The 26,777-nt window shown below is 38.1% G+C and overlaps 1 protein-coding gene across 4 annotated transcripts in view; it reads right to left on the reverse strand.

Annotated features, from left to right (window-relative positions):
* The window catches only part of LOC127834337 (tripeptidyl-peptidase 2-like), a 53,728-nt gene that overhangs the window by 8,992 nt on the left and 17,959 nt on the right, over positions 1-26,777 (reverse strand). The window contains exons 13-22 of one of the 4 annotated variants that reach the window (XM_052360087.1): positions 26,209-26,366; positions 22,504-22,580; positions 21,717-21,823; positions 13,439-13,593; positions 7,992-8,108; positions 7,446-7,646; positions 6,197-6,334; positions 4,949-5,193; positions 2,493-2,577; positions 1,733-1,887 (exon numbers count right to left, since the gene is read on the reverse strand). In XM_052360087.1, the coding sequence (XP_052216047.1) occupies positions 1,733-1,887; positions 2,493-2,577; positions 4,949-5,193; positions 6,197-6,334; positions 7,446-7,646; positions 7,992-8,108; positions 13,439-13,593; positions 21,717-21,823; positions 22,504-22,580; positions 26,209-26,366 (1,438 nt within the window). Of the gene's footprint in view, positions 1-1,732; positions 1,906-2,492; positions 2,578-4,948; positions 5,194-6,184; positions 6,335-7,445; positions 7,647-7,991; positions 8,109-13,438; positions 13,594-21,716; positions 21,824-22,503; positions 22,581-26,208; positions 26,367-26,777 lie in introns of all 4 variants that reach the window. The other 3 variants (XM_052360084.1, XM_052360086.1, XM_052360083.1) reach the window with 3 other exon arrangements.

Raw genomic sequence — 26,777 nt, forward strand, 5'->3', positions numbered from 1 at the left:
TTAACCTAAAAACCAACTTGCCCTATCGGACAAGTACTTAAAAAATCTACTTGCTCTGAACGTTAAGCCACTTGCCCAAACATGAAATTTCACATTAACTGTAAACCTCATATCTTTATAAATAAAGATCAAATTGATACATGTACACCACAAAACCTTTTTTATTTTTGCACATTTAACAAAATGATTACAGCATTTAAAGTCTCATTAAAGACTTGATGTAGATTTGTGCAAATGTTTGATTATTAATGGATGATTTTTCTGTGCATTTTTATTGGATTCTGCAGACTTACAGTTACTTGTAAAGCCAAAGCTAAATAAATTAGACATTTCTCAACTGCTAACAGCACTGTTAACAATACATGAACCATAACAAACATGTTAATTGATGCAAAGCAAAAGTTTTTGAAAATGTATGTAGCAAAATATTAAATATATATACCGAAGCTATTTTTTGTTGTTTTTATATAGTTATATAATTTTAGTAGTTGTCTTCGATGACTGAAAACACCAACGATGTCATTTGTAACTATATAGTAATGAAAAAGATAAACGCAATAGCATTTGAAAGCCAATGTATGGAATCCCAAGCCATTTACAGTGTTTCTAAAAATAAGTTTGAAAATGCATGCGCACCATGCATAATTAGTTCGGACTTCCACAAACAACAATTGCTGAGTTAAATTTGTGCATTTAGGCGAATAGTTTGTGATTATTTGTACTATTTAACCTAAGAAACACACGTTCTTCTTTGCTCTTTGTTTTCACTTGCCCGGGCAGACAACTAGATTATAAAATAACTTGCCCGGACCCAACTTTTACTTGCCATGGGCAATCGGACAACTGCTAATGTTGAGCCCTGCCTCACTCCCTTACTTATACAACCAGCTTATTTTCAGACCTCCCTCCCTTACTTAAACAACCAGATTATTTTCAGACCTCTCTCACTAACTTATACAACCAGCTTATTTTCAGACCTCCCTCCCTTCCTTACTTATACAACCAACTTATATTCAGACCTCCCTCCGTTACTTGTACAAACCAGCTTATTTTCAGACCTCTCTCCCTTACTAATACAACAAGATTATTTTCAGACCTCCCCCCCTTACTTATACAACCAGCTTATTTTCAGACCTCCCTCTCTTTCTTATGCACCCAGCTTATTTTCAGAAATTCCTCCCTTACTTATACAACCAGCTTATTTTCCGACCTCTCCCCCCTTACTTATACATCCAGCTTACTTTCAGACCTCCCTCCCTTACTTATACAACCAGGTTATTTTCAGACCTCTCTACCTTACTTATACATTTAGCTTATTTTCAGGCCTCCCTCCCTTACTTATACAACCAGCTTATTTTCAGACCTCTCTCACTTATACAACCAGCTTATTTTCAGACCTTTCTTACTTATACAACCAGCTTATTTTCAGACCTCTCTAACTTATACAACCAGCTTATTTTCAGACCTCCCTCCCTAACTTATACAACCAGCTTACTTTCAGACCTCTCTCCCTTACTTATACAATCAGCTTATTTTCAGACATCCCTCCCTTACTTATGCAACCAGCTTATTTTCAGACATCTCTCACTTACTTAGACAACCAGGTTATTTTCAGACCTCTCTAACTTATACAACTTGCTTATTTTCAGACCTCTCTCACTTATACAACCAGCTTATTTTCAGACCTCTCTCACCTATACAACCAGCTTATTTTTAGACCTCTCTCACTTACTTGGACAACCAGGTTATTTTTAGATCTCTCTGAGCCTCTTGAAATTTCTCGTCTGGGGTTTTCTCAGCAAAGTCATCGGTCTTGGATTTGTCTTTACCATTTTTGCCATTCTTTTTAGCTGCCTCAGTTATCACATATTTAAACGGTATTGCACACTGCAAAGATTTTGTTTCCTATGTGAAAATAAACATGGCACACAAAGTAAGTATGGCATGCGAAAATAAATACTAGCATGGCACGCTAATAAAATGTATTATAGTCATTTGAAGGTGGTAAGTATCAATTGATAAACAATCTATCTTTGAATTATGAAAGTTCAATAACAAATATCCATGTCACATAGTGTTTTATCATATCTTTAATTAAGTGAGCTATTTTAAGATTCTAGTAAAATTGTGATTAGTGGACAATAAGGAGTGGAAAACATAATTTTATTGATGCCGAATCCTGAATTGCAAAGTATCAAGCGTTTAAGGGTAACGCTTTATATACAATAAAACACTTGTGTTGTACTGTTTGAACGTATGCTTTTTTAAATTTTCTTATGGAATGTTTTTCATGTTTTTTAGAAATGTTTTTCGCTTTCTTAAGTAATATTTTTCACTTTCAAAAGGAATGTTTTTCACTTTCTTACAAAATGTATTTCACTTTCTAACAAAATGTTTTCCACTTTCTTAAGAAGTGTGTTCACTTTCTTAACAAATGTTTTTCACTTTCAAAAGGAATGTTGTTCACTTCCTTATGAAATCTTAACCCACACCTGTTTCTTTGCTGGGTCTTCTTTCAGTAGGTTAAGGGTTCCTGAGAGGTAGCAACCTGGGGACGCTGTCTTTGCCATAGGGATCCTGAAAACAGGGGACAGTTTGATTTGAAGGGTTGCCAGTAGAGCTGACACCATGGAATTCTTATATATCTTGATACCAAACATCACTGGAAATATGTATATATTGTCAAAAAACGAAATTGGAGAAAACCCATACAATTACTGCATCCGCCAGTGAACACGACTGCCACTTTAAGTCTGACAGAATAAAATTGAACAAACATAAAGTAAATAACAGTACTTTAATACACAGTATTTTCCCAGCGCTTCCGTTAGCTTTTTACCTGATAATCCAGTATTATTACGATTTCTATTTTCCAAACCAAAGTACAGCCAATATTGACGTCCGCAAACATCCGCCATTTTACGCAAGTGCATATACAATTTGAATTGTGGGATGGGGGAATTCCCATTGAATATGCGTTAATCACGTGACGCGATTTGAGAGCATAGAGCACTGTTCATATTTAGTAATTACGACAAATCAATGACTGAATTTTAAATGTTACATGTACCTCCTTTCATTATGACAATTTATGCTTTTTATAGGAAAATTTTCTATAAAAACCATTAATTGTCATTATGAAATATATTCTTAAATTATACTTGATAACACTTAGTATTGACAATGATATGTAAGGACCTACCAACATATACAATCTTTATCAAAATTACATTTGCAACAGCTTTTTAAATTCGCTTGTTCATACTGCCAAACTACCGGGTAATTATTATTACTACATCTATAATTCAGCCAGCAATCTTAATCAATAAATTCTGTTACAAGAAGCTGCAACAGTGGACCACTTGACATGGATGCATTGTTGTCTAAAGGGTACAGTGAGAATTTGAATTTTAATATAAAAAAGAAAAACTGCAAATCACAAGGCCCTGTTTAATTTTGTAATTTTACAAAAAAGGACAAGAATTCCTTACTGAATAATTCAATTGTGACTGTAGCATTAGAATAAAACGATTCTGTAAAAGCTTTACGAAAATGTCATGCACATTATAGGAACAGCACAGAATCTTTTATAAGTAACTTTCAACAAAAGGGCATTAACTCCTTACAACTGTGATACCTTGACAACATGTGCTGTAGCACTTAGAGATTATCATTATGTTAAAATTTGATGAAAATCACATGCAAAATGTAGAAGTTGTGCATACCATTTTTATATCCCTACTTTTGGCGAGGTTTATAAACTGGGTGGAAAAGCTTACAGTACTTAAATAGTTTTAATGACTTTTTCCCTTTAAGTATGACCTTGACCTTTGAAGTTTGGAGACGGTCTTTACAAGCCAAATTATGTCTCCTTATTAGTGGTATGTTATAAAAATATTTCATGATGAATGACAAATGTACAGTTCGTACAAGCTGTCATATTGCCAAAGTGGATCTTTGACCTCAAAGTGTGACCGTGACCTTCAAATATCGGCGATGAGTTTTACCAGAGACACATCTTCTTATGATTGTTCACATCTGTGGTAAGTTATTTTCAATATCCATAAAAATATGGCAAATTTAGGGACGAGACTGGAATTTCCTGACAGACATTCAGACTTACACACCAACAGTGCGATTGCTATACGGCCTTCTTTGAAGGGAGGCAACAACTTTCACCTACACTTTACTCATTGCATAGAGCACTTACCCCTGGCATTGAAAGTAGCAAGCTTGAGTTCTTATATTATTTTCTAAAACCAAGAAAATATGAAAGCCTGCTTGTACCTAACCTTTTACCACTTAGATACCTATTATGACACATTTGTAGTCCCTTAGAAAGTTAAATTTAATTAAAGACCTTTCTTACTAGACTCAAGTTTTAAGAGCTTCGTTTATAGCCCTTAGATGCCGATAAGCAGCAAACAGCATAAAACCTGAACAGACTGCGAGTTACTCGTAGGCTGTTCTGGTTTTATGCTGTTTGCACATAGCCATTTTCACTTTGCTTCTGAGTGGGAAAGGTTTAACCTAAAATTTTAGCCAGCCCAGATCAAAGTTCACCACTGCAGGGTATACACAGCTGGCACTTATTCCAGTACTGATATGAGTCTTGTTCTGGGGAAACTGGGCTAAATGCATGTGCGTCAAGTGTCATCCCAGATAAGCCTCTGCAATCTGCACAGGCTAATCAGGGAAGACGAAAGAAACGCTTTAATGGAATTTGTGATCAAAGGAGATCTCTTTTAGTTGAAATCCAGTATTATATCTGAGAAGTGTCCTCCCTGATTAGCCTGTGCAGACAACACAGGCTAATTGGAGATGACACTTTACGCACATGCGATAAGCCCAACTGCCACAGAACAAGGCTGATATTACATACTTGTCATAAGGGATTAAAGAAATGACCATAAAGTTGTCTTCAGGTATTGGAGAAGTGATTATTTACTTGTCATCAGGGATTGGAGCTGTGAACACGGGCACCAGTTCCGTGCGCCTCACGGTGAGAGAGCCGAGCTTCTTGCCCCCCGTGAGTGCAGCCTGCCAGGTCCCGTACAGGTCCAGGGTGTAGGGACTGGCCAGCTTATAGTGCAGCAGCAGTATCACAGACTTGAGTTTCTCCAGGGAGGCCTTCTTGTCATGACGAATCTGCACCAATATGGTGTAGTCGCCTTTCTCTAGCTTCACGTTGTACTGTAAGGGGTAGAAAAGCCCTGGATTATATACATTTTACGTCTTTTGAAATTGCACTGTAGGAGTTAGTGATGCGTTATATATATTTCACCACTGTTGAAATTGCACTGTTAGGAGTTAGTGATGGGTTATTTATATAACCCCACTTTGGGCAAAGTACTGTTAAGATTTATTGTACAGTTAGAAGGTAACAAGAGCTGCTTTGTAAAACAGTTATGCTCCTTCTATGCAAGAAGCAGTTCTTTATACTGATTTTTTTACTGATGATAAATGAAGTGAAAGATTCAAAATGGAACAGAAAAAGATAAGAAGGACATTTAAGATATAGAGGATATTTGTTCATGTCAGTGTAAGATCGTTTGTTATTTCACGAGTGATGGTAGAAAATATATTTTCACGAGTGGCCCTGACATGAACAAATTTTCTGTTCCTTTTATGCCCCTTTTTCAAGAAAAAAATTATCAGCTGTTTCCCTTTTGCTGAAAAGTTACCCTTTCTCGGAGTTTCTCCCGTGGCGTGCCTCAATACATTGATATGACGTCATTTTGTTTACGAAATGACGTCATTTTGTTGACGAAAATACGTCATTATTCCAGGGAATTTCTTCAGTTAAACTCTTTAACAATGTAAATAAATGGTAAAAAAAGCATAAAACTAAAAGAAAACGTGTTGGATTCGGTGGAATATCAATTTTGTTTCACTTGTGATCATAGAAAAACATAAACAAGGATATAAACAAGGGAAGTACATCTTGATATGATAATCTAAAAATAGAAAAAGGTTCCAAAAAATGTGTTATTTTCATCTGTGAAAAGAACAATTGTGTTATTTTCACTGCTGTTATTTCACTGCAGAAATGTCATATTTTATCATTAGGTATAAAAGAAAGATCAAGAGCTATATCTCAACAATTTAAGGTAATTTGTCTGTTAATCAAACGTAAACCTGTGCATATTGCCAAACTCAAATAAACCAAGAACATGCTGATTACTTGTTTGTTGACCTGATGTGGGTAAGCATCCCCTGTTCCAAGAAGTTGCTTGTTTGAGTCAAAAAGCATCCATAGTTGGCTCTCATACTCCGACTCGTACAGCAGGTCGCTTAGCAATGACAGGTCAGGGTTTATCTCTGCATTCTTGCACTGAAACAAAGCAATGATAGGTCAGGGGTTATCTCTGCAGACTTGCATTAGAACATAGCAATGATAGATAGGTCAGGGGTTATCTCTGCAGACTTGCATTGAGACATAGCAATGATAGGTCAGGGGTTATCTCTGCAGACTTGCATTGAGACATAGCAATGATAGGTCAGGGGTTATCTCTGCAGACTTGCGTTGAGACATAGCAATGATAGATCAGGGGTTATCTCTGCAGACTTGCATTGAGACATAGCAATGATAGGTCAGGGGTTATCTCTGCAGACTTGCATTGAGACAAAGCAATGATAGGTCAGGGGTTATCTCTGCAGACATGCATTGAGACATAGCAATGATAGGTCAGGGGTTATCTCTGCAGACTTGCATTGAGACAAAGCAATGATAGCTCAGGGGTTATCTCTGCAGACTTGCATTGAGACATAGCAATGATAGGTCAGGGGTTATCTCTGCAGACTTGCACTGAAACATAGCAATGATAGGTCAGAGGTTATCTTTACTGACTTGCACTATAACAGAAAACATTAGAAAGTTGTCAATTTTATTTTCATAAGCCATAGTCTTTTTTTAATAAAGATTTATCAATCCTTTTTCACCTAGTGTGATACATTTTATGTAGGTCATTAGCCACCATGTACATATTTCTTGTTGTTATGGATAAAACTTTATTTTAAAAACTAGTGTGTTATGAAGGAAAAACTCAATCTAACTTAACACAAAGTTCTGTAATCTAAACATTATAAGTCAGAGATTTTTAAGTTAGACTTCTTTAAAACTAATTGTATCAATTTATCAAACCTACATGTAGCTTTTATGCACACTTAAGTTTTTTTTAATGTTGTAAGTTTACTTTCTAAAAAATATGAGCCTCTCTCTGGAAAAACAGGGTTTAATGCCTGTGCCTAAAGTGCCTTCCGAGATTAACCTGGCCAGCCTGCACAGGCTTATAAGGGACGACACTTCCGCTTTTATGGTAGTTTTTCGTTTAAAACAATTTTCTTTTTAGCAGACTGCACAGGCTAATCCAGAACAACAATTGAAGCATATGCATTAAACCCCATTTTCCCAGATCCCCAATCATATTTATTTCTCGTCTCACCACAGAGAACTTGTATGTCAACTCCAGAGCATAAATCTGCCTGCCCTCAGGTAGCAGGTCCCTGGCTCCAGACAGACACCGGATCTTGGAGTCGCTGGGGCGTAGGGGCTGGGTGAGGGTCTTCAAGGTCACTGTGGGGTTGATGTCCTCTGACCTCAGGTGGGAGCGAACATCAAACCGGCACACGCCATCTGCACCATGCTGCCGTGGGAGAAGAACTTAACATTTTAGTGGGGTTCATTTACAAACACCATCTGCACAATGGATCTGTCTTTAGAATTTTTCTTACAACAATTTGAATTACTGATAAACAATTAAATCATATACATTGGTATGCATGAAATTATTTATTTCAGTCGCCACAGCACTCGCCCTCAGAGCTAGAGGACCCTGGGTAGGAGTTTTAAAATGGCCACCAAATTTTCTTAAATGGTTACATGTAGCCTTCATACAATTCTGAAGACTTTCATCTCACAAATCACTAAATCAATATTTTTGATATATCATTGCATTACACAATGGCTAATTTTGGTCAGTTATACTTACTACAATCACAGGATTTGAGGTAGGGTGGACGCCATGAAATGTTACAGTATAGTTGAGAGTGACCTCCCCAATGTTTGCCCACCACTTGGCTACACACAACTCTAGAGTTCTGTTGTCCTGGAACACAATCACACAGTCATGACAAGAACGTATAGTAAAAGGAATAAGCTTATTGATGAATTGTACAAAATGACTGGGCACTGCAAATTTATGCAATTTATGCTTTTTCCAGTAATGACAATGAGTAGACATCTAGTGTGTCGTGCATTAACAGTAACTCAAGATGACCTTTTTAGCAATTTCGTTCTACTCAAACTTATATGTGATTTGTTTAAACATGATCAAGATGCATTCACTTAAAATCGGCTATTATAGTTTTTGTAATGGTATGAAACTTACATGACTTTTTGTTTGTATATTTATTCATTATTACATATTGTGTAAATCATGCCACTCTTTCTATGTTAAATATGCTTTGCGATTATTGTATAACTATGTTGTTCGAATCTTCGATATCGAAGGAAATAAAGAATATATTTATATTGTTATTACATTTTTATCCTTATCATCTTCAATTTCAGGGCAAGAACAACAGAACATTTGCATTAGATAACTGAACTGTTAATTGTCATTAAGTTATAAAACATTAATTATCAAAAGCAAACTGTTAATTGTCATTAAGTTATAAAACATTAATTATCAAAAGTGAAATGTTAATTGTCATAAATTGTCACAAATGTTATAAAACATTAATTTTCCAAAGCAATTGGATTTTTATTATAATTGGCTCTAATTTACATCATGCTGAAAATGAAACAAAAGGCAAATGCCATCTCATAATTTCCCTTCTAGGATCATTTCAACAGCATAATCTTTACATATCCGTTGAAACAATTGTCTATAACCAGTTAACACAAATCACATGTTATGGTCCATTGACTCCTTGCATTCGTCTGTTAGGTTTTAAGGCTGTCAGCCGGTAGTCAAAAAACATGTATGATATATCAACTTATTATCCCAAATGTTAGAATTTTGACAACATTCAATTGCCAAAAAATGTGTAGTTATTCATTATAAGGGACAATTAAACAAGGGCTGTTTGTAAAACATGCATGCCCCCCTATATGGGCTATAAGTTGTAGTAGCAGCCATTGTGTGAATACGTTTTTTTGTCACTGAATACGTTTTTTGTCACTGTGAATGGTGGTGGTGGTGGTGGTGGTGGTGGTGGTGGTGGTGGTGGTGATGGTGGTAGCAGAAGAAATAGTAGTAGTAGTAGTAGTAGTAGTAGTAGAAGTAGTAGTAGTAGTAGTAGTAGTAGTAGTAGTAGAAGTAGTAGTAGTAGTAGTAGTAGTAGTAGTAGTAGTAGTAGTAGTAGTAGTAGTAGTAGTAGTAGTAGTAGTAGTAGTAGAGTAGTAGTAGAAGTAGTAGTAGTTGTAGTAGCAGTAGTAGAAGTAGTAGTAGTAGTAGTAGTAGTAGTAGTAGTAGTAGTAGTAGTAGTAGTAGCAGTAGTAGTAGTAGTAATAGAGTAGTAGTAGTAGTAGGTGGTGGTAGCAAAAGAAATAGTAGTAGTAGTAGTAGTAGTACGTAGTAGTAGTAGTAGTAGTAGTAGTAGTAGTAGTAGTAGAAGTAGTAGTAGTAGTAGTAGTAGTAGTAGTAGTAGTAGTAGTAGTAGTAATAGAGCAGTAGTAGAAGTAGTAGTAGTAGTAGTAGTAGTAGTAGTAGTAGTAGTAGTAGTAGAGTAGTAGTAGTAGTAGTAGTAGTAGTAGTAGTAGCAGTAGAAGTAGTAGTAGTAGTAGTAGTAGTAGTAGTAGTAGTAGCAGCAGCAGCAGCAGCAGCAGCAGCAGCTGTAGTAGCAGTAGTAGTAGTAGTAGTAGTAGCAGTAGTAGTAGTATGCATTACAAAAATGCAGTCAGCCTTACATTTGGTAAAATTTAAATATATTACAAGGGAGGCAAATCTGTAACAATAAATTTAGACTTATTGCATTTGTTTCCCCTGTAGTGTATTACCTCCCCTGTCCTGCTTATATTTATATAAATCAACAAAATTAAACATAAACACAATATTTAATATACAAAATATACAAAAAATCTCATATTCTGATAATATTTTTACTGATCCACTGTATTTTACTAAAAGGATGATGTTTCATTGGACTGATAATTATAGATTTAGGATTACAGAATAGTTGCTTCAGTAATATTGTTCAGAGTGTGCCCTGTTGGCCGCGTATGCATTCTAAAATTATCATTCAAAAAACCATTTTACTATTTCGAGTCACCGTGACCTTGACCTTTGACCTAGTGACCTCAAAATCAATAGGGGTCATCTGCTAGTCATGATCAATGTACCTATGAAGTTTCATGATTCTAGGCACAAGCGTTATTGAGTTATCGTCTGACAACCACCTGGTGGACGGACAGACCGACATGAGCAAAGCAATATACCCCCTCTTCTTCGAAGGGGGGCATAAAAATCTATAAATTACACTAAAATAAGAGCTATGATTTAAAAAAAATAGCATCCATGCAAGTGTTTGCGACATATTAAATGTGATATAAGCCGAGAAAACTAAAAAATCTTCAGGGTTTGTATCTTTAATTGACTGTTGTCCATGAAATTTCATAAACAAGATATGTGTGAGTCAGAAACACTATGTCCCCTTTTGCGCCGCTTTGAAGCTATATATTTTTACCTTTGACCTTAAAGGATGACCTTGACCTTTCACCACTCAAAATGTGCAGCTGCATGAGATACACATGCATGCCAAATATCAAGTTGCTATGTTCAATATTGCAAAAGTTATTGCAAAATGTTAGTTTGACCAAACCAACCAACCAACCAACCAACCAACCAACCAACAAACCAACCAACAGACAGGGCAAAATTTTGACAACATTCAATTGCCAAAAAATGTGTAGTTATTCATTATAAGGGAAAATTAAAAAATCTATAAATTACACTTAAACAAGAGCTTTGATTTTTTTTAAATAGCATCCATGCAAGTGTTTGAGACATATTAAATGTGATTCAAGCCGAGAAAACTGAAAAATCTTCAAAATGTTAAAGTTTGACCAAACAAACCAACCAACCAACTAACCAACCAACCAACCAACAGACAGGGCAAAAACAATATGTCCCCCAGTATAGTGGTGGGGGACATAAAAAGTCAGTTAAAACAAAAGAAACTATCAATTTATGACAGAGTTACTACCCTGTAGCCAATTTGTTGAAACTGATTTGGACAGAAGTGGCTCGCTTATTTCATAGAACAAATCTTTCAAGCAATACATAAAAAAGGTCTCCAGGAAAAAGGTCTCCAGGAAAAAGGTCTCCAGATGGAAAACATATTTCATAAAACTTAAACAAGAGTGCCAAATTGTCACAAGATACGCCCGTTTGAAGGTTTTGAACAACTTGATAACTTTACCATTTGAGTGGCAAAATGAATTATTTTTGAAAATTAAGCAGCACATATTTAAACTTGACCTAGATATCATCTAGACACAACTTCTGACCAAATTTGGTGAAGATCGGATGAAATCTACTTCAGTTAGAGAGCAGACACCATGCTAAATCCTTGAAATGCACTAAGTGACCCTGTGACCTAGTTTTTGATCCGGCATGAGCCATATTCGAACTTGACTTAGATATTGTCTAGATACAACTTTTGACCAAGTTTGTTGAAGATCGGATGAAAACTACTTCAATTAGAGAGCGAACACAATGCTAAATCCTTGAAATGCACTAAGTGACCCTGTGACCTAGTTTTTGACTCAGCATGACCCATATTCTATCTTGACCTAGATATTGTCTTGATACAACTTCTGACCAAGTTTGGTGAGGATCGGATGAAAACTACTGCAATTAGAGAGCGGACACTACTGTAGACGCCGCCGCCCGCCAAGGGTGAAACTATTACACGTCCCGTTTTGGAAAACAGGCATATAAAAAACACAGAGTGTTTTTTTTAAGTTTATTGGGTCAGGTGTTGGCTTCTTTTCTAAACATACTTTTGGAATGAACAACTAGAGCTTTGTCACTGAATGTGACTTATACCCCCATACCACTTTGACGCAGGATAAAAAGTTGTTTAAAAGTTTCGGATGAATACAATTTGAATTAGAGTCCGGACAAAGTGGCGCCGTTGAAAATGCACTAATTGACCCTATGACCTAGTTCTTGACCCGACATGACCCATATTCGAACTTGACCTAGATATCAACTAGATGCAACTACTGACCAAGTTTGGTAAAGATCGGATGAATACAATTTGAATAAGAGTCCGGACAAAGTGGCGCTGTTGAAAATGGACTAATTGACCCTATGACCTAGTTTTTTACCTGGCATGACCCATATTCGAACTTGGCCTAGATATCAACTAGATGCAACTACTGACCAAGTTTGGTGAAGATAAGATTTATACAATTTGAATTAGAGTCCGGACAAAGTAAAATGCACTAATTGACCCTTTGACCTAGTTTTCGACCCAGCATGACCCATATTCGGACTTGACCTAGATATCAACTAGATGCAACTACTGACCAAGTTTGGTGAAGATCGGATGAATACAATTTGAATTAGAGTCCGGACAAAGTGGCGCCGTTGAAAATGCACTAATTGACCCTATGACCTAGTTTTTGACCCGGCATGACCCATATTCGAACTTGGCCTATATATCAACTAGATGCAACTGCTGACCAAGTTTGGTGAAGATCGGATGAATACAATTTGAAATAGAGTCCGGACAAAGTGGCCCCTTTGAAAATGCACTTATTGACCCTATGACCTAGTTTTTGACCCGGCATGACCCATATTCGAACTTGGCCTAGATATCAACTAGATGCAACTGCTGACCAAGTTTGGTGAAGATCGGATGAATACAATTTGAATTAGAGTCCGGACAAAGTGATGCCTTCCGCCCGCCGCCCGCCCGCCCGCCAAGGGGTTTCACATAATACGTCCCGTATTTTATACGGGCGTATAAAAAGGACGAATAGTTCTGCATTTCAATCTACAAGCACAACATTACTCTTAACCACTCAGAAATGCACTTTAATGTGTTTGAAGTCTACATGAAAATCACATTGAATTTAAGACCTTTCTTACTAGATTCAAGTTTTAAAGGCTTTGTTTCCAACCCTAAGATACTGATAAGAAGCAAACAGCATAAAACCTGAACAGCCTGTGAGTTACTCCGAGGCTGTTCTAACTCACAGGCTGTTCAGGTTTTATGCTGGTTGCAAAATCTATTTTTTACTTCTGAGAGGTAAAGGGTTAAGCATGCGAAATCCTACCATGACATTAAATGATTGAATGTTTACCCCTTGGTCTGCAAGATTCATAAATTTCTCCAACTAATATTATACTTAAGCCCCCAAAAGATAAATACATATTTCTAAATTTCACTCTATATGAAATATAATAAGCAAGTGAAAGCTTACCACGACATTGAATGATTGGGTGGTTTCCCCTTGGTCGGCGAGGTTCACAAACTTCTCAAACTCGTATTTCTTGTACTGGTACTGGGGCATCACCTGGACCGCATGAAGTAGCATTCGACAACTCTTCTCCTTGTCACATGACTGCACACGCAGCACTGTCACAGAGCAGAAAGTAAGCAAACTATAGAGGATAACAGAACACGCAACACTGTCACTAAGCAGAAGGTTAGCAAACTATAGAGGATAACAGAACACGCAACACTGTCACTTAGCAGAAGGTTAGCAAACTATAGAGGATAACAGAACACAAAACACTGTCACTAAGCAGAAGGTTAGCAAACTATAGAGGATAACAGAACACGCAACACTGTCACTAAGCAGAAGGTTAGCAAACTATAGAGGATAACAGAACACGCAACACTGTCACTAAGCAGAAGGTTAGCAAACTATAGAGGATAACAGAACACGCAACACTGTCACTAAGCAGAAGGTTAGCAAACTATAGAGAATAACAGAACACGCAACACTGTCACTTAGTGGAAATTAAGAAAACTATAGAGGATAACAGAACACGCAACACTGTCACTTAGTGGAAATTAAGAAAACTATAGAGGATAACAGAACACACAACACTGTCACTTAGCAGAAGGTTAGCAAACTATAGAGGATAACAGAACACGCAACACTGTCACTGAGTGGAAAGTAAGAAAACTATAGAGGATAACAGAACACACAACACTGTCACTTAGCAGAAGGTTAGCGAACTATAGAGGATAACAGAACATGCAACACTGTCATTTAGTCGAAAGAAAGAAAACTAGCGGATAACAGAACACACAACACTGTCACTTAGCAGAAGGTTAGCAAACTATAGAAGATAACAAAACACACAACACTGTCACTTAGTGGAAAGTAAGAAAAATATAAAGGATAACAGAACACACAACACTATCACCTAGCAGAAGGTTAGCAAACTGTAGAGGATAACAGAACATGCAACACTGTCACTTAGCAGAAGGTTAGCAAACTATAGAGGATAACAGAACACACAACACTGTCACTAAGCAGAAGGTTAGCAAACTATAGAGGATAACAGAACACACAACACTGTAACTTAGCAGAAGGTTAGCGAACTATAGAGGATAACAGAACACACAACACTGTCACTTAGCAGAAGGTTAGCAAACTACAGAGGATAACAGAACACGCAACACTGTCACTTAGCAGAAGGTTAGCAAACTATAGAGGATAACAGAACACACAACACCGTCACTTAGCAGAAGGTTAGCAAACTATAGAGGATAACAGAACACGCAACACTGTCACTGCAGACAGTGTGCAAATTACTGTAAAATATTTTATTTTCATCTGCATGAAACACCTTCGTTAAAAAAAAGACTTTTTGTATTTACATTAATTTGTGGATTTATGATTTTGAAAAATATTTTGTCAGCAACCCGTACTAGAGCTTTGTCACAGACATGACGTATACCCCCACGTGCCGCATTGACACAGACTATTTTGCATGCTGTCTTAACAAAACAAGAGAATCTAATTTATGGCAATTTTTAAGAATTATTATATCATTATAATTTATAGCCATTATGACTTTTGAACTCTTGAATTCTTCCACATGACACGCCGTCCAATGACTGTGAACAAAATTAATGTACAGAGTCATTTTAAAATCTCACAATGTATGACATAGTTATGGTCCAGACAAGATCATTTATTGCAATTTTTGAATTTTGAACTAAAAGTGTGACCTTGACCTGGGAGATATCTATGTAATTCTTTCGCGCGACACAGCGTCCAATGATGGTGAACAAATGTGCCAAATGATTTTTTAAATCTCACAACAAACGACATAGTTATGGCCAAGACAAGCTCATTTATGGCCATTTTTTACCTTTGAACTCAAAGTGTGACCTTGACCTTGGAGTTATCGATTTAATTCTTTCGCGCCACACACCGTCCCATGATGGTGAACAAATGTGCCAAATGATTTAAAAATCTCACAATGAACAACATAGTTATGGCTCAGACAAGCTCATTTATGGCCATTTTTGACCTTTGAACTCAAAGTGTGACCTCGACCTTGGAGATAGCGACGTGATTCTTTCGCTTGACACACCGTCCAAAGATGGTGAACACATGTGCCAAATGATTTTTAATCTCACAATGAATGACATAGCTATGGCCTGACAAGCTCATTTATGGCCATTTTTTACCTTTGAATACAAAGTGTGACCTTGAACTTGGAGATATCGACGTAATTCTTTCGCACGACACAACATCCTATGATGATGAACAAATGTGCCAAATGATTATTTAATTCTCACAATGAACAACATAGTAATGGCCCGGACAAGCTCATATATGGCCATTTTTGACCTTTGAACTTCAAGTGTGACCTTGACCTTGAAGATATCAACGTAATTCTTTCGCGCAACACACCGTCCAATGATGGTGAACAAATGTGCCAAATGATTTTAAAATCTTACAATGAATGACATAGTTATGGCCTGGACAAGCTAATTTATGATCTTTGAACTCAAAGTGTGACCTTGACCTTGGAGATATCGACGTAATTCTTTTGCGCGACACACCGTCCAATGATGGTGAACAAATTTTGCAAATGATTTTAAAATCTCACCATAAATGACAAAGTTATGGCCCGGACAAGCATTTGACCTTTAAACTTTAAGTTTGACCTTGACATTGGAGATATCAACATACTTTTTTCACAAGACACACTGTCCCATGATGGTGAACAAATGTACCAAGTCATTTTAAAATCTAACAATAAATGACATAGTTATGGTCCGGACAAACTTTCGGTTTAAAACGCACTAGGTGACCCCATGACCTAGTTTTTGACCTGGCATGACCCATATTCAAACTTGACCTAGACATCATCTAGATACAACTTGTGACCAAGTTTGGTGAAGATCGGAAGAAATTTCAGGACAGACCGACAGACAGACCGACAAAGTGACTCCTATATAGCTCCCATTACCAGTAATGGGGGTATAAAAAGTGGTTGCAGAGAAACAGTGTAAAGTAGTTTTAACTTTTTTTTTCAGTGTTTAAAACAGTAATTTACAAATCTTTAATCACTGATAAGCATACAATTAAATGATAAAAGTGTACAGTTCACTGATGTGATCTGTTGCTAAAAATGTCACATGTTGTTGTGTATGTGGGTTTAAGACAACGCGAGAACACCGGTCTGTTTGATGGCTAGTTTAATACTACACAGATGCAGCAATAGAACATGGTAGGCGGGGTTTATCATGACTGACGTGATCATTATACATAACATTGCTCATTAGCATTCACAAGTACCAAAATGTCCGAGGAAAAGTACTGCAGCAATGAATCTGATTAGTTACAAATTACTACTGATAAGACAGTCGTTCAGGCTGTCGCCTGTTTCTCAATAGATACAGACGCTCCTTAGTTAATTGCTCATTTGAAACCAGAGGATCATTTTGAGAATCATTATCATTTTTATCTTTGTTCTCAATTAGTACCGGGTGGTCTGACATAAATTGGCTATGACACGGAGTATCGGTAACAGATAGCGGTTCGCACGGTAATGGAATTGTGTCATTTTCATTTGAAGCGTTTTGCACGTCCGTAGCGCGAAGCTGATCAATGTGCCTTCTCCACACTGTATTACCGATGTCCACTTTGTACATAAGTGGTCCGTCGCGTGAAACAATAGTGCCCTTTATCCATTTTTCCTTAGAGTTAGGCCTAAAATCTCGGGCAAGGACACTCTGACCTAAATCTAGTTCGCGAAATTTATTTCTGTCCGGAACTGACATTTTCATTTGTCGGTCATTCACATGCTGCTTAGTATCAGGTTTAAGCAAATCTAACCTTCTTCGCAAATCACGACCTAAGAACAATTTTGCTGGCGTTTCGCCAGTTGTAGAATGTGGCGTGTTACGATATGTATGCAAAAAGCAATTCAGTTTCTGGTTAAGGTCATCCGTTTCGCTGTTCATTGCGCGAATGCTTGATTTGAAAGAAGCATTGAAGCGCTCCACAAGACCATTTGTGGATGGCTTAGCAACCGCAGTCCTTATATAGAGAATTCCGTTTCTTTTCATGAACAGTTGGAAGCTTTCAGATGTAAACGCACTTCCATTGTCAGAAACAATTTGTTTCGGTAACCCATATCTTGCAAATACGGTTCGCATGACTTGAATTGTTCTTTCTGTGTTCGTTGTATTCATTTCAATGACCTCAGGCCACTTAGAGTGAGCATCAACCATGACTAAGAACACTCGTCCTAGAAACGGGCCTGCGAAATCAACGTGTATCCGCTCCCAGCTAGAGCTTGGCCATTCCCACGGATGTAATTGGACATGCGCTGGTAAATTCTGTTGCATTGCGCAACCATTACAACGTTTGACCAGACTTTCAATGTCAGCATCAATTCCCGGCCACCAGACATAGCTCCGAGCTAGTCCTTTCATCTTTACAATTCCCGGATGGCTAGCATGTAACAGATCGAGCACACACGTTCTTAGTTTAATGGGAATGATAACCCTATTTCCCCACATTAGACACCCGAGATGAAGTGTTATCTCGTTTCGGCGGAAATAATAGCTTTTGAGTACTGGGTCATTAGCGTTTGAAGCCCAGCCCTTTTTGACGTATTCTAAGACGCGTGACATAATTGGCTCGCGCTGCGTTTCGCGGCTTATTTGCGAACTTGTTACAGGGAGTTGCTCGAATTGTGAAGTGTAGAATATTTCTTCTACATCATCAGAGTTATGATTATGATTCGGCGCGGGTAGTCTGGACAACCCATCAACATTTGTATGCCGTTTTGTGCATTTGTACTCTATGTCGTAATCAAAACCGGATAGGTACAAAGCATATCTTTGTATGCGCGCAGCAGTTGTTGCGGGTATGCTTTTGCTTGGACTGAAGATTGATAACAGCGGCTGACAGTCCGTTACTAGGCAAAATTTCCGACCGTACAGGTATGGGTAGAATTTCTTTACTGCCCAGAATATAGCCAACGCTTCTCTATCAATCTGCGCGTATCTTTGCTCTGTTTTGCTTAATGACCTTGACGCGAAAGCAATAGGTTTTTCAGAACCGTCTGTCATGACATGAGACAGTATTCCCGATATTCCTACCGGAGAGGCATCCGTCGCCAGTCTAACAGGTAGATCTGGGTTATAATGCGTAAGCACGGGCTCAGAAGTAATCAGCTTTTTTTAATTTTGGAACGCGATCTCACATTCTTTTGACCAAATAAACTTACAATTTTTTTCAAGCATCGCGTTTAGTGGTTTAATGACAGTCGCGAGATTCGGCAGAAACCTGTGGTAGTAATTGAGAACACCGAGATATGCCCTTAAAGAAGTAACATCTTTAAGTGTGGGTGTGTCCATCACAGCCTGCACCTTGTCATTACACTTCCATAATCCATCTTTGTCGATCTCGTGCCCACAATACGTAACTCTATCCTCAAAGAACACACATTTGTCTTTGTTTAGTTTTAAACCAAACTCGTTCAAACGACAAAGCACTTTCTCGAGGTTATCCAAATGAGACTGATCACGGTCCCCTGTCACGATCATGTCATCAAGAATGCATTGTACTCCAGGTATTCCTTGAAGTATCTGGTCAATTGTGCGTTGCCAGATTGCGGGAAGTGACGATATTCTGTACACACATCTGTTGTACCGATACAGCCCTTGATGAGTGTTAGTGGTCAACAATTCCTTGCTGTCGTCGTCGACCTCAAGTTGGAGATACGCCTGGCGAAGATCCAGTTTCGAGTATTTCTGTCCGTGTGACAGATTCGCGAAGATGTCCTCGATCCTTGGTAGTGGGTATTTGTCAACTTTAAGTGCTTGGTTGACAGTCACTTTAAAGTCTCCACAAATTCGAACATCCTGTCCGTTGCTTTTCAATACTGGAACGATTGGCGTTGCCCATCTGCTGGTATTTACCTTCAAAATAATACCTTGCCTTTCAAGGCTGTCGAGTTCACGCTCTATTTTCGGTTTCATAGAGTACGGAACTGTCCTTGCTTTCAAGAATCTGGGTGACGCGTCTTCTTTCAATGTTAACCTGGCTTTTATGTCCTTCACTTTTCCGATACCTTCATCGAAAACAATTGCATTGTTTTTCAAAATCGTGTTTAGTCTGTCTTTAACAATATCTCTTTCGATCACGTTTACAGGAACAATGCGTTGCCAGTCTAACTTGATAGCTGTTAGCCAGTCTCTCCCGAACAACATAGGACCAGTGCCTTGAACCACACAAAGCCGTAATTGTGTTGATTGTCCATTGTACTTTACTGTTACAACCTTGGTACCTACTTGTTTAATGATTTCCCCGGAGTACGTCTTAAGTACTGATTTCGCGGGATCTAGTGGTACATTTCCGAACAGTTTTCGGAAATCAATTTCCGACATTAATGTCACTGCCGATCCTGTGTCAACTTCCATTCTGAATATATGTCCGTCAATTTCAGGTGACACTGTTATTTTGTTGTCTCCACGGTTCACAGAATAAATAATCAAAACATTGTCATTATCTGTGGTGTTCATTGCATTGACGTGTTTCATTTTAAGACATATTTTCTGAATGTGTCCTTTTGTCTTGCAGAAGTGACATACGGCATTTTTCAACCGACATTTTTGTGACACATGGTTGTTCTTCCCACAGCGAATACAGTTCGGTTTGGAAGTAACTTGCACCGTTTCCCTTTTAGGCGGTGGTCTTGTCTTTGTGTGTTTACGGTTAGTAATCCGGTGTACACTTCCGGTAGCTGCCGACGACTGAAGTTCTGGGGCGTCTTTGGTCGCTGTTTCCACAGCAGTCGCAATTTCTATTGCTTTAGCGAATGTTAGGTCAACTGTTGAAAGCAACTTCCTTTGTGTTGTTTCCTCACGAAGACGGCAAACGAATCTGTCCCTTAATGTGTCGTTAAGGTTGTCGCCAAAGTTACATAATTCCGCCAACTTCCTTAATGTCGCTACATAGTCCTTGATACATTCCCCTGTCGCCTGATTTTGTTTATGAAATCGAAAACGTTCGGCAATGAAAAGCGGTTTTGGACTAAGGTGAGTGCTAAGCAAATCACACAGTTCCTTGTACGTCTTCTCCGACGGCTTTGCCGCCGACGTTAAACTCCTGAGAAGACAATATGCCCTTTCCCCTAGGAGGGTAAGTAATCCAGCCACTCTCTTTTCAGCTGCAATATTGTTCACAATAAAATATTGCTCCAGGCGTTCTTGATCAGAAGTCCACGTTTCCGTGTTACTCTCAAACGGATTAATGCTTCCTATTAACGCTGTTGCCATGATTATCACAGATATAATATCCAGAATTTTATGCACAATACTTCATTTTAAAAGAAAGGATAAAATTCCCGAAATAAAAACTCTGCTCAATCCTCGTCGCCAATTGTTGTGTATGTGGGTTTAAGACAACGCGAGAACACCGGTCTGTTTGATGGCTAGTTTAATACTACACAGATACAGCGATAGGCATGCAGCAATACAACATGGTAGGCGGGATTTATCATGACTGACGTGATCATTATACATAACACATGTATTGATAATTGAAATAATGGGAGTTATTCTTCACCTTACGCAATTCATTCAGACAAGTTATATTTCATTCCAGTCACATAGTCATAAACAAAAGGTGTACACTTACAAATGGGCCGCGCCCTGTGAAAAGGGGGTTTAATGCATGTGCGTAAAGTGCCATTCCAGATAAGCATATGCAGTCTGCACAGGCTATCAGGGACGACAATTTCCGCCTTAACTGGATTTTTGCTTGGAGGAGACTCTATGTAACTAAAAAATATCATAAAAGCGGAAAAATTGACATCCCTGATTAGCCTGTGCAGACTGCACAGGATAATCTGTGACAACAATTTATGCACATGAATTAAACCCCCTTTTCACAGAGCAAACCCCAAAATAATATATCAATAAAAACCATGAGTCTAAGATTAGCTTAATTCATGAGATTTCGGACTTTCGAAAATGGGTCTGATGCCGTGTGGGGGCAAGTGTAGCTCTAAAGCTTAGCTCTAGAACAGCCCTTTCAGCAAATGAGACCACGAATCCTTGCCTGACTTTATAGCAGAAAGGGTAGCACCTGACCAGACTGAACAATAGCATAGGCTGTTATGAGGCTACGCTGGCAGCATGTGGCATAAGACCCATTTTTGCATGATGTGGCTAAAATGGTATGAAGCAAGTATATAGTGTTGTTGACTCACCTGCCACGCTTGACCCTTCAGGTACATGTATGAAGTGCCTTCGTATCTGGCCTGGACGAAAACTCATGTTCTCATAACGTACTTCACCGTCTTTGGCTGCCGACCTTCTACAGATGTGGAAACAAATTGCAATCTTTATAAGGATTTTAATGATTTTTTTTGTTTAAAAGTATTATATTTTAATACAAAACTGTTTTCACTTTCAGTTATTTTTTTCTAACATTTCGTAGGTTTTTATTTTTAATTATGTTGTGCAATGATCCAAGCCACTCTAAGTTAGCACAATGTCAGGGTCATAAACGGATGCTCTCACACAGAAATTCAAAAACCTTATCTAACATACTGGTTTTCATAAATTAGCTCATCAGAGACACCATTTTTCACCTAAACTGGATTTTGGCTGAGAAGAGAATTCCTTTTTAAGCAAAATACCATACAAGTGGAAAGTGTCATCCCTGATAAGCCTGCACAGGATTATCTAGGACCACACTGTACACACATGCCTTAACCCTTTCAGTGCGGGAACCAAATTTTGAAGGCCTTTGCAAACAGTTTGGATCCAGATGAGACGCCACAGAAAGTGGCGTCTCATCAGGATACAAACTGTTTGCTATTCTGATAATATTCTTTGAAAAAAAATCGAAGAAAATGCTAATTTTAGAAATTCAGCAGACAACATTTTAGCAGACGGCAAATTTCCCAGCATGCAAAGGGTTAAACTCCATTTTCCCAGAGCAAAGCTCATTTTAATCAGTTTTAGTTTCCATCTCACTGCGTTCACACTTACGATGCTGGTACAACCACTGTTATGGGAATGCGAAACACTGGTCCCTTTTCCACACACTTCACATCAAAGGCACAGACCTGCATAATCCAAAGGCGATAATTTGATTTGACTCAATCCCAAAACAGTGTTTGCAACCTGCGTATAATTACTATAAATTAAATAACACTCCAGACCCAATAATTCAGCCTTGAGAGACAACCTGAAACATAACTAAACATGAAACATAACAATTCTAAAACAGTAAAAAATTAAATGCATATTTTTTCTCCTCAATAATTGAGATAATAAAAATATTCAAAATTTGTGTCACTGCGACCTAACTTAACCATCTGTACCCTATATGCAATTCCAAGCAAGATAGATCAATATAATTATGAAGTCCCAAAACAAAAGTTAAATTCTTTCAATAAGTTATTGCCTGGAAACTGTTTGTATTTTTGGTAACATTGACCCATGACCCCCCACATGCCACCCCTTTAATGTTTGATTAACAAACCTAAATTTGTCATAGTTGTTGATTTGAAACCCCAGTTTGACTGTCAAGCAAACTATGGTAAACCCCTATCAAATACCCATTGTTGTTGTAGACACCCTTGGTTTACTAGAGTCATAACTGGGTATAGTAGATGCCCTTGCTTTACCATAGGCCTACCTCAGTATAATAGACAGCCTTGATTCACCATAGACATACATCAGCATAGTAGATGCCCTTGGTTTTTCACAGGCATACCCCAGTATAATAGACACCATTGGTTTACCACAGGCATACATCAGTAGACTACGTTGGTTTACTACAGGCAAGCCTCAGTAGACATCCACCACAAACATACTTCAGTATAGTAGACACCCTAGATTTTCCACAGACATATCTCAGTATAAACACTTGGTTTACCACAATAATAACTCTATATAGTAGACACCCTTGGTTTACCACAGATATATCTCAGTAGACACCCTTGGTTTACTACATACATACACAAGTAAACTACATGCCCTTGGTTAACTACAGGCATAACTCAGTAAAGAAGACACCCTTGGTTTACCACAGGCATACCTCAGTAGACATACTTGGTTTACTACAGACATACACAAGTAAACTACATGCCCTTGGTTAACTACAGGCATAACTCAGTAGATGCCCTTGGTTTACCACAAGAATAACTTTGTATAGTAGACACCCTTGGTTTACCACAGGCATACATCAGTAGACACCCTTGGTTTACTACAGACATACACAAGTAAACTACATGCCCTTGATTAACTACAGGCATAACTCAGTAGATGCCCTTGGTTTACCACAAGAATAACTTTGTATAGTAGACACCCTTGGTTTATTACAGGCATACCTCAGTAGACACCCTTGGTTTACTACATACATACCTAAGTAAACTACATGCCCTTAATTAACTACAGGCATAACTCAGTAGACACCCTTGGTTTACCACAAGAATAACTCTGTATAGTAGCCACCCTTGGTTTATCACAGGCATACCTCAATTAACACCCAGGCCTTTTTCTGCCTATCTCACGGGTCTGATAGACTGACCCATTTCCAATGCCAAATATGCATATTTTTCCCAATTCTCCAAAAGAAATCCCATTTCCGGTCGAAATGACTGAAGCCGATAAATGTGTTTCCCGGTAGGTACTGTGTTTTAAATAACAGTGTGCCGTGTTTTAAGGTACAATGGGAATACCATGTAAAACGTCATCGTACCGAGTGTTCCATAATGCAATTTGTGCAACCTTGACACTTCAGACAAATGGCGGCCGGTTGTGTTTATGCAATTCTTAAGACACATTTTCTGTCAGAATTTGCTTTCAAATATTGAAGTGCTGGATTATTCAGGTAATGTTCCCAGTACACAACATGTGATAATCATGTGTACTTATTAATTATTGTAAATTGGTTGAGAATCAATATCGATGGTCTGGGGTAGAGAAATGTGGACTGGTTTCACTTTCAACGTCACTGTGTTTCAAAAAATGGTTGCCTTCAGACATTTGGCAACTTGAATTTGAATAATAATATGTTGAACGCAGGTCCTTCGACTGTAAATATTCATAAAAAATCCTAAATGACATATCGAGCTATGTATTTTATTTGAACTTCAAGCATAACATTAACAAAGTCTGTATTTTTATCATACACATACTTACGCTAGCAGTGGAAAATGACTGTTGCATTGAAAAAACATTTAAATACTTTTCTAAGCATTTTAGGGCAATACCTATGTATGAAAACATTGCATTAAAGAAGAAAAATTAAGAACATTTTTTTCCCAATAATGCTTTTGTCGATGAAAATTCTTCCGAATTGGAAAGATTTCGCGACTCGAAAAATCCCAATTTTGCTAGGTACTTTTTCTCCAAATCAGACACTCTTGGTTTGCTACAGACATACGCAAGTAAACAACATGCCCGTGATTAACTACAGGCATAACTCAGTAGACATCCTTGGTTTACCACAAGAATAACTCATTATAGAAGACACCCCTTGGTTTACCACAGGCATACCTCAGTATAGAAGACGCCCATGGTTTTATTACAGACATACCTCAGTATAGTAGATGCCCTTGGTTTACCACAAGGATACCTCAGTATAGTAGACACCCTTGGTTTTCCACAGGTATACCTCAGAATAATAGACACACTTGGTTTTCGACAGGCATACATCAGTATAGTAGACACCCTTGGTTTGCTACAGTCATACCTGGCTATAGTAGATGCCCTTGCTTTACCATAGACAAACATCAGTATAGTAGACGCCTTTGGTTTACCTCATGCATACCTCAGTATAAAAGACAACCTTGGTTTACTAAAGTCATACCTGGGTATAGTAGTTGCCCTTGGTTTACCACAGTCATACCTCAGTATAGAAGATGCCCTTGGTTTACCTAAGGCATACTTTAGTATAATAGACACACTTGGTTTAAAACAGACATACCTCAGTTAACTACAGACATAACTCAGTATAGAAGACACCCTTGGTTTACCACAGGTATACCTCAGTAGACATACTTGGTTTACTACATACATACACAAGTAAATTACATGCCATTGGTTAACTACAGGCATAACACTGTATAGAAAACACCCTTGGTTTACCACAGGCATACCTCAGTATAGAAGACGCCCATGGTTTTATTACAGACATACCTCAGTATAGTAGATGCCCTTGATTTACCACAAGGATACCTCAGTATAGTAGACACCCTTGATTTTCCACAGGTATACCTCAGAATAATAGACACACTTGGTTTTCGACAGGCATACATCAGTATAGTAGACACCCTTGTTTTGCTACAGTCATACCTGGCTATAGTAGATGCCCTTGCTTTACCATAGACAAACATCAGTATAGTAGACGCCTTTGGTTTACCTCATGCATACCTCAGTTTAGTAGACAACCTTGGTTTACTAAAGTCATACCTGGGTATAGTAGATGCCCTTGGTTTACCACAGTCATACCTCAGTATAGAAGATGCCCTTGGTTTACCTAAGGCATACTTTAGATTAATAAACACACTTGGTTTAAAACAGACATACCTCAGTATAATAGACACTCTTGGTTTACCGCAGACATACCTCAGTATAGTAGGTGCCATTTGTTTACCTCAGGTATACCTCAGTATAATAGACACTTTTGGTTTACCGCAGACATACCTCAGTATAGTAGGTGCCATAGGTTTTCCACAGACATACCTCAGTAAAGTAGACACCCTCAGCAAGACCTCGGGGGTCAACCCTGATGGAGACAGAGCGCTGTACACTCATCATCTCCAGGTGGGGAGGGCACTCCACGTACCCGGCATCACACGTGAGACTCAGCTGCATGCTGAATGAGATCTTCTCGTCGTTGTCTGAAAGACAAAGACAAATTGCACACATGCAGTTTAACAGTTGTCTTCAACTGCGTACCATCCAGTTAAGGGCATTTAACAAGGAACAAACTGCAAATTTATATGTGCTGACAAAAGAGCAATCAGCACCCTTCAGAGCTTCTGTCACTTTATTCTGTTTGTTCAACATAAAGAAACATTATATGATTATTAATAGTAGAAAGAAACAAGAGTTCTCTCCATAGGATGACATATGCCCCCGATAAACGCTTTGATAGAAGTTATAAGCATTTTTCAAAACCTAAACGCAGATTTCAAAACCTAAACGCAGACCCTAAGTTCAAGGTCAAGGTCAAAGGGGTCAAAATTTGTGTGTGTATGGAAAGGCCTTGTCCATATACACATGCATACCAAATATGAAGGTTACATGTG

This window comes from Dreissena polymorpha, chromosome 6, assembly GCF_020536995.1.
Source record: "Dreissena polymorpha isolate Duluth1 chromosome 6, UMN_Dpol_1.0, whole genome shotgun sequence".
NCBI lineage: Eukaryota > Metazoa > Mollusca > Bivalvia > Myida > Dreissenidae > Dreissena > Dreissena polymorpha.